At 46.9% G+C, this 16,137-nt stretch overlaps 1 protein-coding gene and 1 long non-coding RNA gene across 3 annotated transcripts; one reads left to right on the top strand and one right to left on the bottom strand.

Annotated features, from left to right (window-relative positions):
* Nucleotides 1-2,686: 2,686 nt before the first annotated feature.
* On the bottom strand, nucleotides 2,687-14,037 carry AHSG (alpha 2-HS glycoprotein). Of its 2 annotated transcripts, none has more exons than XM_070582507.1 (9): nucleotides 13,260-14,037; nucleotides 11,217-11,290; nucleotides 9,599-9,994; nucleotides 7,264-7,371; nucleotides 6,876-6,960; nucleotides 6,360-6,523; nucleotides 5,035-5,136; nucleotides 4,013-4,096; nucleotides 2,687-3,395 (listed from the first exon to the last, which is right to left on the bottom strand). In XM_070582507.1, the coding sequence occupies exons 3-9, from the start codon at nucleotides 9,809-9,811 to the stop codon at nucleotides 3,060-3,062; spliced, it is 1,092 nt and encodes a 363-aa protein (XP_070438608.1). In that variant the 5' UTR covers nucleotides 9,812-9,994; nucleotides 11,217-11,290; nucleotides 13,260-14,037; the 3' UTR covers nucleotides 2,687-3,059. The 2 variants fall into 2 exon arrangements, with proteins under 2 accessions (XP_070438608.1, XP_008505087.2); XM_008506865.2 differs by having other exon boundaries at nucleotides 11,217-11,437; nucleotides 13,260-14,031.
* Nucleotides 7,898-9,880, top strand: LOC139077013 (uncharacterized). The gene is made up of 2 exons (XR_011529133.1): nucleotides 7,898-8,022; nucleotides 8,192-9,880. It is a non-coding gene; the product is annotated as an uncharacterized lncRNA (long non-coding RNA).
* Nucleotides 14,038-16,137: the final 2,100 nt, after the last annotated feature.

Raw genomic sequence — 16,137 nt, 5'->3', positions numbered from 1 at the left:
ATTGTTGGGGCTGTTCTGTCCATTTCAGAATGGTTAGCATCCCTAGCCTCTATCTAGAAGCATCTCACATAAATGCCTCCAATTGTTACTTCCAAATGTCCCTCTGGGGGGAAGATGATATAGCTCTACCCCATCTGACCCCATCCCCAGCTTGAGAATCAAGGAGCCTGAGTGATCTTTTAATGTAAATTGGATCACGTCACTGACCTGCCTAGAACCTTTAGTGGTTTCCCACTGCACTGAGAGTTACATCCTAACTCCCCCGGGAACCTCAAGGCTGTTTATGACCTGGCCCCATCCACTTCTTCAACCTCATCTTCTACAGCTCTCCTTCTCCTCTAACTTGCTTCATTCCAGCTTCCTTTCTCATCCTTGGCCATATCCACTGATTTCCTGCCTCAAGGCCTCTCTGCCTGCTCTTCCCCGGAATAGGTCCTCTCTTGGCTCTTCTTGAATGGTCTTTCTCTCTTTCTTGGGGCTTAGGCACTAAGGCTGACGTAGACTGCCAGTGGCCATGTGGCTGAGACTGAAGGCGGGCATTGTTGGGAGATGAAGAGAGAGACAGAATGGGACACAGAGAGAGAGGGATGACATCTTTTGAACCCCTAGGTCCAGCTGTGCCTGAGGTAAGACTCATTCATTTGAATTTCCAGTAGACAAAGAGGTAGCACTTTACCCTTTTTACTTAAGCTGCTTCGGGTTGCGCGTCTACCATCTGCCATGGAAAGCACACTGACTAACACTCCCCATGCTCCCTCACAGACACACCTGTGTGTAACAAGGGTGGAAAGTACTGGGTAAAAGGTGCCTTTTCAGGATCCTCTTCCAAGTTCCCTCAAGGAAGGACTAGAATCCTTGGCAGAGCTGTCCAGACCCTCCCATTTCCAGCTCTCCATTAAATATCTTCCCTGCAACCCTGCCCCATCATCTCCTTTCTTTCTTTTTTCTTCCATCTCTTCCTATCCTTTGCCCTAAATACATTCAAGACTCTTCTTTCCTGAAAAAGAAATTTTCCCTCCACCCAGTTATTCTTTTAGATTACATCCTCTCTCTCCTATCCTTCACCATCAAACCGCTTCAAAGAGGGAATACATGCGCCCCTCCGCTTCCTTATCATAGACCACCAGTCAACCCTCTGCAACCAGGCCTTTCTACTCATCCTTCTATTGAAAATGCATCTGCCAGAGGTCACCATGACCTCCAAGTCAGTCAGCTAACCCCACGGCCTTTTCTCGGTCCTCATTCTCATTGCTCTTTCTGCAGCATTTAGCCCAGCTGACCATACCTCATCTTCCTTGACTTCTGAGATACCTAGTGGTTTGCCCATTTTCCTTGCCATTCCTCTGGTTACTGGAATACTGGCAAAACCTCTAGACAAGAGCGATGAGTGTCGCTGGTGGGAATGCAAACTGGTGCAGCTATTATGGAAAACAGTATGGAGATTCCTCAAAAAACTAAAAATAGAACTACCATAAGACCCAGATATCCCACTACTGGGTATCGACCCAAACAACTTGAAATCAACAGTCCAAAGTAAGATATGCACCCCTATGTTCATTGCATCACTATTCACAATAGCCAAGACATAGAAACAATCCAAGTGCCTGTCGACCGATGATTGGATAAAGAAGATGTGGTATATTTGTACAGTGAAACACTACTCAGCCAGAGAAAAAGACAAAATCATCCCATTTGCAACAACATGGATGGACCTGGAGGGAATTATGCTAAGCAAAATAAGCCAGACTGAGAGAGACACCAGATGATTTCACTTGTATGTGGAATATAAACAAGCATACGGACAAAGAAAATATTTGAGTGGTTATGAGGGGAAGAGGGTTGGGATGTGGACACAGCGGGTGAAGGGGAGCACCTACGTGGTGACAGACAAGAAATAACGTACAGCTGAAATTTCACAATGATGTAAACTATTACGAACTCAAATAAAAACAAAACAAAAAAAGAGTGATGAGTGTCAATGCTTGATTCAATCTACTTGGTTCAAGCGAAGCCACTCAACGGGTTACTAGTTCTACTCCTTTAAAATTCCATCCGAAAGGACCCCTCTTAAGTGATGGGTTGCTCAGAACAACCCAGTGCTAGTAGACCAAAATTGAAATAGTCTAGGCACTATTCTATAATAAAAAATGTTTCTTCCTTTATGCTATCTGAACACTTGAATGCTGTCTACAAACGTCCACTGGATTTACCTGTCTAGATATTCCTCCTCTATTCATACTATAAACTAGAGCTTTAACGTAAGGCCTTAAAATGGACTAGCTAGAAAGACCAACCCTTCAATATAAAATGAAGTGTCTATAGTACAATCAACAGTTATTTTAAACATAAATAATGAATAGATATAATTAAAGTGAGGTTCCCGTGTTACCAATCTCTCCTTACCTGGGTATTGGGGAAAACCAATAGTGGGTTTGTCTGTACAAAGTTCAGGCATTTTGTCCTCCTTTATTAATATTTTCCGTCCCTTATGAAATGAAAAGAATTATTTTCTCCTAAGGAAATGGGGACATCGTATGGGTCATGAGCAGTAGTAATAGAGCAGAGTTTTGTTCTATTTTGTTTCTATTTTTACTTTGATTTTGCTTAGGGACGCTTGTGGTGTGGTTGTTGGGAAGACAGACCACTCATGTGAGTGTGGATGAAGTGCGTAATAATCAGGACCACATTTCAGCTCAGAACCTTCTTTATTAAGGAAGGTCCTTCAGGCACTTTGATTAACAAGCACATATAAGCTTGGCAAGAGCACCTCTGAAAGTCATAGTTCTAATTGTTTTCGTGAGGTCAAAAGAAGGCAGAGAATACAGTGGTGGCTGCTTAGCATCAAAACAAGGACAATCAAGTTGCTGGCAAACATAACCATCGCCCGCTCTGCTTCCATCCTCTGAAGAACGAAGAGAACTTGGGAGTCAAGACTTGCTATTAATCAAGACCACGTGGAGAACTTGCTTTGTCAGCAGACAGGGCCCCCACCACACCCAGACGTGGACAAAACGGTGGCTGTGTTCTCTGTGCCAAACCTTCTCATCTCTGACCTTCACCTAGATCTTGAAGTATCTGATTCTCCCCGGGCAAGGGCGGACCACTGGACCGGCGGCAGCAGCAGTGTTAGGATGTGCCACCTTGGGTGGCTTCTCCACGTGGAATGCTTCTCCTGAGGCGGACTCCCCTGAGCCCACACCCGCAAAGGCGTGGCGTAGGTCATAGTGTGCCCGGTGCACTGGCGGGGGGAGCTGGGAAGCTGCCACCACCACAGGTCCCACCACCAGGGAAGCTACAGGCAGGTCAGCTGGAGAAGGTGCAGGCGTAACTGCGTCTGCCACAGGGCCGGGCACCCCCACATCAGGGCCGTCTGGCTGGGGCAGCAGGACCACGGGCTGGAGAAAGGCCCATTTCCTTAGGTTAGCTATATTTCTTCTCCCAGACAAGGACACCCATGCTTCTGGGTGGAACCCCACCCAACTTGCTCCCAGTAATAACTTTTATTTGCAAGGAATCTGGCAAAAAAGAACCACCTAGATGCAAAGGATTGTCATCAGAGCTACAGGGCTGGGGTAACTGGCCCCGTTTCTCATCAATTCTCCTGAGGATGGTGGACTCACACACACAACCTATGAACAAAAGCACCCCATCTTATGGCTAACCTTCACCAGCAGTGTCATCCTCTTGGTCATCTATACCTGCAGCCACCGGGAGATGCCAGGCAGATCTGGCCACATGGTCTCTGGAACTCAGAAAACCACTCCCACCTCCCACAAATGAAAAGCTGGCTTTGTCAACTACACATTAGGGTGGTTCTGCCCTGTAGTCACTAGTTTGTGGCAGGAGAAGGCATGGCTGAAATAGTCCTTCCATTCGTGGATGAGTCCACATACTCCAGTGCTGTTTATACTGTGGGATTCAGAAGGACAGGGCAGCAAATGCCCTGTGGTTACTAATGCACTGCATAAATGTATTCTGAAGGTGAGGGCGAGAATACCCATGGCGCCGTTACCTGTGTTTGGAACACCGTGCAGGTCACAGCAACATCTTCCCCACCAACCTTCTCTGTGAGTGTCGCCTTACAGAAGCCATATTGCTGTCCACAAAAAGGGAGGAATTATTTGAACTGGTTCAAAAAAGTAGATTTCTCCCTCAGTTTCACCGATACGCCAATATGTCAAAGAAAAAAACCTCAAATTCCTAATTCCGTTTTTTTAAAAAAATACCTTCTTCCTAAAGTTTACAGTTTCTGCTTATAGAATATATACAACACATACCTCCACATAGAATGTAGAAAATACAGAAATGCTGTGAGACTGGGAGAATCACCCACAATCCCAGAAATGCTGGTGACCCAGGAGAACTTCCACTAACATCCATGTATTTCTTTCTTCTTTTTAAACACTATGGTGACATTTATAAATTGAGATATTGTGTCTATACTATTTTGCAGCCTATGTTTTTCATTTACTATATAATACGACAGCATTTTCTTATATCGTTCATTATTCTTTGAAGGCATAACTTTTAGTGTCTGCATAATTTTCTGTTTACCAATGTGCCATATTTTAGTCAATGACTTGCAGTTGTTGGACATTCAGATCTTTTTGGGGTCATTTTGTATCTATAATAAATCTTTGTAGATATGTTTCTGTCAAACATCTCTGATGTTCTCTTTAAATTCCTGGAAGTGAACATTACTGGCTCAAGGGCTTGAAAGATTTCGCATCAGAGGTATATCTAGAAATTCTACACTTCACACTCCCAGCAGCTGGGCATGACTGGTTTAACTAGGAAGCAGCCTCTGTCTTTCTCCTAACTCCAGGGGCCTCCAGTGGGCGAGAGGATTTGGCGACAGCTTTTAAGGGGGGGGGGGATGGTGACACCCCCGAGGAAGGCCTGGCATGACCCATCCTCACAGGGAGTGGGTATTTTGCACTGTTATCTCTTTTCCGCAGCCCCAAGACACTAACTTGGTCTACGGAAGTGTGCTCTATGACCAGCTTTGCTGTCCCCAGGGCCTGGCCCGCTCACCTTTTCCGCCAGCAGGTTGCACTTGGCTGGGTCTATGACCTCTTTAGCAACACAGTCAGTGGCAGCTACTGCAAACTCCACATGGACGGAAACTGGAAGAGGCTGATGAGAACAAACGAAAATGTTCGTGAGGCAACACGATTTAGCATGAAAAAGGCAGGGAGGGAGGAGCTGGAGGGAGGTAGCGAGGGCCACGGCCTTGCACTTGCACACTCCAGGGAGCACCATTCACCTAGACCACACTGTGCAGCCAGGAAGCAGGCCAATGGCTTACACACGGCCGTTATTGCGGCGTTGTGAACTGAAGTGCTTTATAGAGAGGTCAGCGTGGGGTCCTTCCTGAAGGAGGTGCAGGTAGCCAGCGCCCATCATTCAGGGCAGAGGTGAGTTTTCAAACAGGAAGCAGGAACCCAGAGGGCTGACATTACACTGACCTGAGTGGGAACCCTGCCTTCCCCCAGCCTCCCCTTGTGGGGCTGCACTTTGAGACCCAAGGTTCGGCTTACTCCTAGACAGGGTGGGGAAGTAGAGAGATGACTACCTCTCCCACTTATTGTATAGAGCAGACTCAAATGAAAAATATAAGTTAAAGTATGGAAGATACTTGTGCTTTTCTTTCTTCTAGGGCATATGGACACCTGGGGCATATGGACACCTCCAGTGATAAAATACCTGTTATTTGGTGTAGTCTGGGGTGCGGGTGTTCTGAGAATCACATATTCCATCCGGTTAATACAATTATCACCTATACGACGCATTTCCAAGTGTGCCATGACTGGTATCGGGAATACCAGTTTTCTTAAATATTAGAATTCTGTTGCATTCAACCGTGCGGAACTATCCACAGTACAATGAGATTTTTTTCAGTGATTCGAAAGGCATTTTAGGATCCCGGGTGTGCTTATCTGTGTCAGCAGGCTCTGTAAGTAGGCTCGTGCCTTTATAAGACTCAATGATGAGAGTGCTACAGATGTGCAGTGGTGATGGGTGAGAAAGACGCAGAGACCCGTGAATTTACAATAAGCCCTTCCGGAAAATTTGGGCGCCCACACCAGCTGAACGCAGCCCCGGTGTTAACTAGAACTGGCGGAATGTGTAAGGTTAAGAGTGACTCAGCATGGAGGAGACCCTGGGGGTTCTTTGGGTCCTCATGACACTCCGGGTCCTCATACCCCTCAGGGCCCTTTCAATCCCTTTTCTCCCACCACCTTCCTTGTCCTCCCCCTCCTGCTTCTGCACCTGCTCTGTCCATCACCCCTGCTTCACCACGTACATTCCCGAAGGGCCACCGAACTGCCCAATCTGTCCAAAGGGCTCAGTCTTACCACAAGTTGAGCCCGAGAAATTTCCACAAGCTGAAAATAGGAGCCATTATTCTGAGCGTTGAAGGCGGCCAGCGCAGCCTCCACGGCGTGCACCACCCTGGTGTCGTTAAGCGGGGCCAGCAGGGGGCAGTCTAGGCACACCTTGCGCACGTCCTCGGCCGAGTCTGCGCTCAGAAAGAAAAAACCAGGATCCGGGTTGTAATTCTCCAGGGCATTCGCTCCAGCTCAGCTTCTTTAGAAAGGGCTAAGACATGCTCCAAATGGCTTCTGACTAAACCTTCAGGGAGCTCCTGTCACGCCGACGTTTCTGCAGGAGTCCCCTCTCATCAAGGGGCAATTTTCATCTCCAATGAGAACGACTTAAAAAACAGTTTCAAAATCCCCAAACCCAGTTAATTCGGCCTCTCCTTTTCCTCACCAACAAAGCGGCTAGAACTACTTATCTTGAAAATAATTCCGGTTTCCTCCTCACTCTCTCTACAAGGTAAAAATAAGAATGATAATAATCATCTCTACCTGGGCTGGATTTACATTTTACAAACGACACGGAAAACTGGCCGTTCTGTTTGAGCAGTCGGACGTCACAGTCTCCTTCCACAGCCTGAAGAAAGAAACCCAGAGTGAGGGCCCCGGAGGAGGGCTGGGTCCCTCAGGCACGGTTGTCCAAGGTGAGCCCCTTCACTGGGTGACACTGAAAGGTTACACTCTCTGGTTTCGGGGAGGGCTACAGCAAGCAGGTTGAACCGTTGTAAAAATCAGTCCCACAGAAGGTGGCATTAAATGGCAGTTTTAGAAGCTGCACACTGGCTTGTCATGAGGGCAGTCTGGGAAGCTGGATAAAATGGGCCGGCTTTTTGCAGAACCACTGTGGAACTGGCTGGGGCACCCTAAGAGGGGCACTCACGTGCTGGGTCAGCTGCCTCACGGAGCAGTTTGCCAAGGGCGTGGGGTCCAGTGCATGGCAGGTGGTTTCCAGCGTGTCTATTTCAAGCTTAAACGACTCTCCCGTGGGCTGTTGTGGAGACAGAATGAAGAGGTGAGCAGCCTGTTCCCCTGATCCTGTTGAGTGGACCAAATTGTGAGCCCCCTTGGGCTTGAACGCACCCCCTGTGGGAGAGGTGAGGGAAAAGTCATTCCTGCTGGACGTCTGCAACTCCACCTAGCTCTGGCCTGGCCAGTGGACAGGAAATGACCAGGGCTTCTCTGGTCTTCCTCAGCGGACTGGGCAAGTGCTAAATTGTGTTCACGAGGAGGAAGAGGGCATGGGCTTGCACAGGTGGATGGGACCACAGTCATCACTCTGAGCTTTATCTGGAAGCTAAAAGTGAGGGTCGATATTTACTTAATTTATAAAATTCCACCCTTCAAGCAGTGCTTTGAAAAAATCAGCTTTGGGGTTTTCCCAGTCAAGCAGCCAAGAAGGTGGTGTAGGATCAAACCTTATTGTCACTTCCTTATCTTTTCTATCTCTACTTCTTTCTTCCTTCCCTCTCATCATCTACTTTCCTTACTTCCGCATTTTCTTTTCCTTCCTAAAGGGCTAGTTGTCCTTGGCTTTTTGTCTTTCGGCTTGTAGATGCCAGGATGCCAAGTTGCTGCTCTCTGCTGCCCCCTGCTGGAAATCAAAGGGAAGAGCGAGCCTCCCTCTGACACTGAGGAAGCAGTTAAGTCGCCAGTATAGACGGGAAGGAGGGGTGGGGTGGGGCGGGGCGGCGGTGAGAAGGGAGCTTGTATACTCCTTGGAGTTGTTCCTGCCAGTTCACCTCTTTCTGTATCCTTCCTTCAAAGCCCAGAAAATCCAGAAGGTACAAGTATGCCTGTTTTTCTTTCAGCCCAGCTCTGCTTGCCTCTCATTTCCCTTCTGCCTGACTCACTCGTGCCTGAAGCCTCGAATCTCCTCTCCTGGAGGAAGCTGTGTTTTACGCTGTGCAGATGTGCTCAAGTTAAGATGTGCTTAACTTCCTGAAGACTCAGAGCTGCAGTGAATAGGAGCCGGCTACTTCTGAGTGTCTCCAGAAAGCAACTCTCAAGCTCTGCCATTAGTGAAAATCGCAGTGTCCCCTCGTTACCTTTCCTTCAAACATGCCCGTTGGGTTGATTTTCCCTGAAGGGATCGCTGAGTCCTCTGAACCACCGACGTACTTCGGTCTGGTTGCAGCACTCCTAAAATGCACCTGGGACAATCCTGATTTCAAATATCTTGTCTCACTTGCACTTGTGGGTGCAAACTATGTCCTTCTCACCTTTGTATTAGGTTGAACCGTTAAAATGCCCATATCTGACTGCTTTTAATATGCAAAAATGGCCATTTCTTATGGTTCAACCTAATGTCGCCCATAGCACCTGACACTGTTTCTTGCTCACAAAAGGCTTGAAATAAATGTTTGCTGAAAGAATTATCCTCCATCAGATATAAAATCTAATTTCAACATAGGCAGCAGACAGATGCCTTTTCCCCACCTGTCCAAAACTCTCCACCGACCCCGAGGCATAATTTTCACCTTGATCTTCATTGTCCCTGGCTTCAGACTGCATTGGTTTCCTGTCTAGTGTGTGGGGAAGTGAATCCTGTTCATGCCAAGACTTCCCTCTGAGATGTGGGTGCCTCTCTTTGGAAGGCAGCTTGTGTAGAACAGGCCTGGAATCAAACGCCAGCTTAATGCTTAGTAAATATGTGACCTTGAGCAAAAGAATGCCCTCATTTGTCAGAGCAGTGGCTTCCTCTTATGTAAGACAAAGATAATACCTACCACACAGGTCGAGGGGTGGGAGGGGTTAAGGAGATGATGTATGTGAGGGGGCTTGGCACATAGTAGGCAATTGTCAAATGCTCGTTTCATTCACTCTCAATCTTCATCCAGAGAAACGGAGGCAAAGAAAGATAAGTGGTTTCTAGTCAGTGGCCATTTGGCAACTGGAATCCAGGCTCTTAGGGCCTCGTTTTTCTAGCAAGCCACACTTTCTACCTGGGATCTTCAAATACCATTCAAAGCCTTTTCTCCTCCTACACACCTCCCCACAGCCCCCCACACCCCACCCAGCGCCCTCCTTGAGACCCATGACTATGCACGGATTGTCTCCACTCTTGTCCTCCCCCTTCCCCTCCCTCAGTCCTGGGAAGAAATCAGAGAGTATGCCCATCTGCCGTTTCATTTGTGCTGGGAGATGTGATCTTTTGAGACACCCAGTTGAGCCCCGCGCACAGGTTCTTTCAACTCATGCACAGCAGGTTCACTTACCTGAGCCCACACCTGCACTTTGTCAATTTGGTTCAAGACGTGCTTGTAGCCCTGATGAATGTGGCTGTTGATGTAGTCCACAGCCAACAGGGCTGCTTGCTCTGTTTCGGGGTCATCACAGTTCAGTTGCCTGTAAGCCGGACTTAGGCCATTTGGGAGAGAGAGGCAGTGGCAGAGCTGAGCCAGGCAAAAGAGCAGGACGAAGGACTTCATGGCTGCCCCAGAGAGGTGTGGGCAGGTGGCTGGAGGCTTCGGGACCAACCCAGGTGCTCTGCTGGGAAAGGTAGGCTGATGGAGGGGCTGAGGGCTTTATCTGCTGGAGCCCGCCAGAGGAATTGCATAAGGATGTGGGATGATTTCTGGTCTGGTTCCAAAACGACCTCTGCAAACATCAGCCTTGGAAAAACAAACAGGTTAGGACATCGCTGGTCCCCAAGAAATCTGCCAAAGTTAATGCTGCTGGGGGCGGGGGCGGGGGGAGATGCTCCAACGTCAGCCAGAACGTGGTCACAACAGCAAAGAGAGGAGGCAGCTGAGGGGACGAGGTGTGCACCGAGGAGAGGAGAGGCCAGCACAGCTGGCCCTGGAGTGCTGTGGGTTTGGCTGTAGAGGGAATGTCCTCTATTGTGATCTGAGCACGGCCTGGGGTCTGTGAGGGGAAAGGGGGATACTCAGCAATTTGATCAAGTCCTCTAATGTCAGGGAGGATTGTCTCCTCCAAGAGGGGCCCTGGAGGAAGGACAAGGCCTACAGCATAGCAAAGGTACACGTGTTCTAGAGTAAGGAGGGAGAGCTGCAGGAGAGGTCAAGATCTTGGGTAACATCCTTGGCGATAAGAAGGAAGGGAGATATTTCTGCCTACAGTGGGGTATGGGGGTGAGAGGAGGGGGTTCCTGCCAAAGGGCCAGGGAGAGCATGGCCCACAGAGCAGTGTGGGGTTCCCTGCTCCCTTGTCATCTTTTCTCCAGACTTTATCACCAGGCCCTGCACTGACCGGCGCTGACCTGGGTCTCCTGGGGGGCTGTGATTGGCACCAGTGGCCCTGTGCCCCCAGCCAGTGCACAGGTACAGCAGAGGGGAGCCATGGTCTAGTAGCCACTCACTTGGCAAAGCTCTGAGTTTGAGCCCCACACCGCAGGCCGACATGCTGCAGGGGCAGCTGGGGACACAAATACCTCCTAAATGCCCTTCGCAGCCATAGCAGAATTAGAGTGAGTCTTTCTGATGGGATCATGGGGCCACCGTGTTGGTTCCAGGCACTGCCCTTGACAATGCCATGGGTGACCTCTAAGAAGGGTGGGCAGGCTAGCGAGGGGCTTGGAAAATATCGTACAATGACCTGGCTTGGTTTAGGCTGGAGCAATGAAGCCTTAACATGGTGACCAACGTGTTCTTCAAATATTTAGAGGTCATCATTGTGTGTGGGTGGATTTGTTCTGTTTTTTGATATTGCTTCAGAGAACAAAACTTGGTTTAAAAAAAAGAGGGGGTCTTCTACAGGGAAGCTCAATAATATTCATTTGTGGGGGTAGGGAGGGAAGTTGAGGGGGCTGTGGTGGGGCAGAGAAGGTAGATAGTTGTAAGGACAATTATCATAATTACTCCCAGCTGCACTTACCCTCATACAGAATCCTAGTGACAGGCTCAGGAGTGTCAGGACTCCAGGTTCTCTCTGAGACGGGGGTCCTGGCTCTTAGAGACACAAAACAAGCTGTGGTCACCTAGCAGGGTGACCCTCAGAATCAAAGGTGACTTCCCATCAGCCTTATGCCCCATTTTCTTCCAGGCCTTGACTCATGAGCAACTTTTTGTGGATGCTGTGCTTTTCTTCTAAATAATCTTTTAAAATACAAAACAGGGTCATTACTAAAAATTTGAGAATTCTAAAAATCATATGCCATGAGTATATATTTCATCTGTCATAAGCTCAGGTGTATAAAATATCACTTTACTTTTTAGAACACAATTGAATTTCTGACTCTGAGTCCTGTTTTGTGAAAATATAATCCAGTCACTTCTGGGCAACCTGATCTTTCAGACACTTCCGTTGAAACCCAGTTCCATTTAGGATTATTTGCCCCTTATGCTTCTTCTCCCCGCTGGGGTTAGAAGAAAGCCTGAAGTGGGCAGGGAGTGACCTATGCAAATACCAGCTTAGTCAAGGGCAGAAAGGGGTGCCCACCTTTGCCTTGTGCTGCAAGTGTCTGGGCTGGCACTGCCTGCCAGGTAACCTGTCTCAGCTGGTGCTCAGGCACATCCAGCTGGCACGTCCACCTCTGAGCTAATGTCCTGCTTGACCCATCTAACCTGTTGCAAGACAGTCCTCCTGCACCCTCTGATCAAGGGTCCCCTTATCTCAGCTGTGGGACCCTTTCTAGACCACAAGCTTCTCTCAGCTAAGGGCTACCCTTTCCTTTAAGCTTGGGAAAATTTGGCTGCTGTGCCCATCCAAGGTGTGGGGGCTTCATGAAGCTGCCTTCAACCTCCTGTCTGCCTAGACACCCCTGCAGCCAGGGCCCCTCCACGGCTCTGGTGCCACCCTGTTACTGAGGGGGCTTCTCCCCACGATGTGATGCATCTCCCTGTGCTACCCGTGCGCCACTTCCCCTCACCCTACCTGTGAAGTGAGGTTGGGCTCTTCTCTGCTCTGGGATTCCCACCTACACTGTTCTGGGGGTAGTTCTACTGCCATCCTGAGGGGGGGCAGGGAGGAAAAAAAGTTCTGTTCATTCATCCTTTCTGATCATTTCTGTCTTGCACTTGGAGCATTTCTTTTGGTATCTTTGTTCCTGGGTCTTCCATGGGGGACAATTTCTAAAGCACAAGGTATTTTCTTGTTTCGCTCATGCTAGGAAACCAAAGCAGGTAGTAAAGAGCAATTAATGTCTCACCTATCGTCCTGCCACATATAAACAGGAAAACAAAATGCATCCACAACCTCATCACTGAGAGACAAACAGTGTTAATATTTTGGTGCATTTCCTTCTTGTCTTTTTTTTTCTATGCAAGGAATTATTTTCATATAATTTAGATCATACTGCACATACAACTTTGTATTCTCCTTTTTTTCATTTAATGTTGTAACTTGGATATTTTCCCATGTGATTAAATAGACTTAAGAAAACATGCTTCTAATGACTACTTATGATCCTATTGTGTGTATCATTATTTGTTTAACCATTCTTTTATTGTGGACAGTTTATTCTCAGTTGATCGCTATCATAAACAAAGCTTCAGTTAAATTTTTTATTCAGGAATCTTTGTCTGTCTAGTTTTTTTTTCAGGATAGATTCATAGTGAAATTTTTGATTCAAATGATTTGCACATTTTTAAAGTTCTTAATTTCTCTGGCCAAATTGCCTCAGAAAGGCTGTACCAATTTCTACCCCTCCCTCCCGTATAATTGGTGTGTGATGCCAGCTCAGCTGTCATCTCATTTCCTCTGCTACTGATTCCATGCTGACTTTTGTTGGAACTTAGATGTGAGAAAATCATCAGAACTCTTTTTAAATGTATTTTATGAATATCTTTGGCGTTATCTCAACTACTCCACACATCTAATACCTACAAGCTAAAATAACTTTGGTGTCAAGCTGAATAAAGTGGCCCCTTATGTAAATTTTTTCGGTTTCCTTAGAAAGAAATGTTGCCATTTACTTACTGACAATGAAGAAGAAAATAGATGATATTTTGGTATGTTTTCCAAGAGAGCTGTAGCAAAGGGCGCCAAAGGGAGACTATAGGTATTTCACTGTGCCTGATGGCACCAATTTCAAACTTTGAAAGATTTTCACATGCTGACTGCGTTTACTCGTGGGTGATCTTGGGTCAGATTCATCCACCTGGCTCCAGCTTCTTTGCATGCCAATAGGCATTGACTTCATTTTCTGGTCATTCGTCTCACTATTTTAATCATTTTTCTGTGAATTTTTGTTTAAGTCCCATATCACTGCATTAAAACAATACTCTTTCCGTTCGCTAACTACGTCTGGTAGTGTACTGAAGCTGTCAGGCGCTTGTTAGAGCTGGTTGAGGAGAGCAGGCCCAAAGATCTGAGGAGCATAAGAGGATCAACAACCTCCAGGAGATGGCAGCAGGGCGCTGGGCGGTGCTTGCTGCATGGAGCCCCCATGCGGCTGATGGCGGAGTTCTCAAGATGGCAGCTGAGGATGGCACTAGGTCTTCCAAAACCGTCAATAGGCCTCTCCATTAGGGCAGTGATGCATTTGAACCATTCCAAGGCAGAATTCAGTGTTTCTAGTTGCCAGTCGGGAGCCAGGACAAGAAGGATCTCGGCAAGCTCTGCGTCAGAGTTGCTGGGGGTTGGTTCTGTCGGGGCTCTGCCAGTGGACACGGGTCTCGGAGAGAAAGGATAAAGCTGGAAGGGGGTAAGATATCAAGTCAGGCAGTGAGAGCTAGAAACCCAGCCTCTCACAAAACATGACATGAACACATGGACGTCACTAAAAGCCAGAGGAACAATTGGTTTTCGCAGGGAGGAAGTGGCAGTGGTTGGTGTTTAAATCTTTTGGGCTGGATTCCTGGCTCTGCCCTTTCTGATACTTAAAGGGCCTAGGCCCCAAGAGGCCGAGAATTAATTTCTGAAAGCTTGGTGCTTATTCATTCATATGGGTATTTATTGAACACCTACTATCTGTGATGTTAGGTGCCTGGACACAGAGTGATGAGAAGACACCGACTTTCGTGAAGGAGCTTACCTTGACTCATGTTGCCCAGCTACATCTGGTCAGCCAAGATCTGTGTGTTACTATAAGAAATTATGATAATGTTTGTCCTGTAAAGACAGATTGGGATTTATTTTTCCAAGGTGAAACATTGGTCAAGGGAATGTAAATCACCCTTGTCCAAGGACCCATCAGGTTTCTTGTGAAGGTAACTTAGCACCAGTTGCCCTGGAAATAATTTGGAAGAGCCCTTTGTACTCAGGGACAATGCACCAAAGTTAAGAGATGTGGGCCTGACCACAGTGGCAAAAATTATTAAACCACAGTGATTGGAAGTGGTTACTCCTTTTCTCTGGGTGGAGAAAGGGTTTGGCAAGCTTTTCCCCAATCCTGCCCGCATAACCGCGACCTGGCTCTGCAAATCCAAACCTTGAAAAGAAACACATTTGAGAGGATAAATGGAGAAGAGTAGGGCCTGGACCAGGGTGGGGCAAGGGAGAGGGTGAAGGTGAAAATTTAAGGAGGTCCTCATCCCCACTGTCGCACCTCCTTAAATTTTGTGCCTTAGGCCTCTCCTTTCTCACACCTTAGTCCCTGCCTTGAGGAAGAGGCATAGTCTAAACCCAGAATAGAAAAAAAGTTTGTACTTCATCAAATCTTCCTACTTTTTTAAGGAAAGTTCTTTATCATTTGGACTGATGATCCTGTGTATGAAACTGGCCTCAAGAATACAATGACCCTTGCAGTAGGCTTTTCATGATCACATAAGAAACGATGGGAAACTTTCCCTTCTCTTTTATTTGGAAGAAGACTCCTCATTCTATACTGTTCAGTGTGGCTTTGACACCAACCCAATCATTCTATCTCATCAAAGAGAGAATCACTTTAGGGTTAAAGAAAGGATGGGGAGATTTGGGCTTTCTGAGGCTGGAACAGCTCCTCCTCAGGAAAACATCATCATCATAGATAATGTTATTGACTCCTAATTCTATAAAAGGCATTGTGCTTTAATCCTCATGACTCCATGGGATCTGTACCATTCCAGCAGAAGAAGCAGATGCTCAGAGAGGTTCTGGAACTTGATCACACCACACAGTGGTGGAGCCTGGATTTAGTCCAATCACTTTTTCTCTATTAACCGCAAACTGAAAGAATATAGGCCCCAAAGAAAGCTGAGGAGGTTGGTTGCTGGGCACTGCCTAAAAGTGAATAAGTCATTCTTCTTAACAATAGGAAACATGTCTGTGCACTATATTTGAAGAAAAGCAAAATAAATAGAAAAGTTTATTGAGTTTGGTTAATAGTTAAAAAAATAAAAAAATTAGTTTACCCACATAGCTTCAGTCAGTGGAAAGTACCTAAAAATCAATTTTGGAGAAGAGACTTTGACCTGTTGACTTCAGTGATGACTCAGCTGGTGTTGAAATTATCTCTACTTCAGGTTTAGAAGGTAAATAAAAGGTAAATGATTGCATTATTTCTGGTGAAATGTTTTCCAGGGAGTGATAGTCAATGCAGAGAATCACATCCATCTCTCCTGTTGGTTTCTGTCATCAAATTTTGATATCTTCAAAATGAGGTTAGTGGCACTCTTTAGACAAGAAGGAAGATGAGAGGTGAAGGCATCGTCTTCTAATGAGCCCCAGAGTGTATTATCTGGGACCCTTGGACATAAGGATGTTCAGAAGATCTGTAGCCTTACCATCCAAGAGTTTTATGGTTATAACGAAGCCACTGGAATCGAGTAACTCATTGCACCTTAGTAAATTTGGGCACTGCTTTATCCATCATGTAGATTACTGGGGTTGGAATGGGTCCTTTTGACAGTGAGTCAATATCTTAGAGTCTGTGGAT

This window comes from Equus przewalskii, chromosome 18 (assembly GCF_037783145.1).
Source record: "Equus przewalskii isolate Varuska chromosome 18, EquPr2, whole genome shotgun sequence".
NCBI lineage: Eukaryota > Metazoa > Chordata > Mammalia > Perissodactyla > Equidae > Equus > Equus przewalskii.
This window is presented reverse-complemented; position numbering and strand designations above follow the sequence as displayed.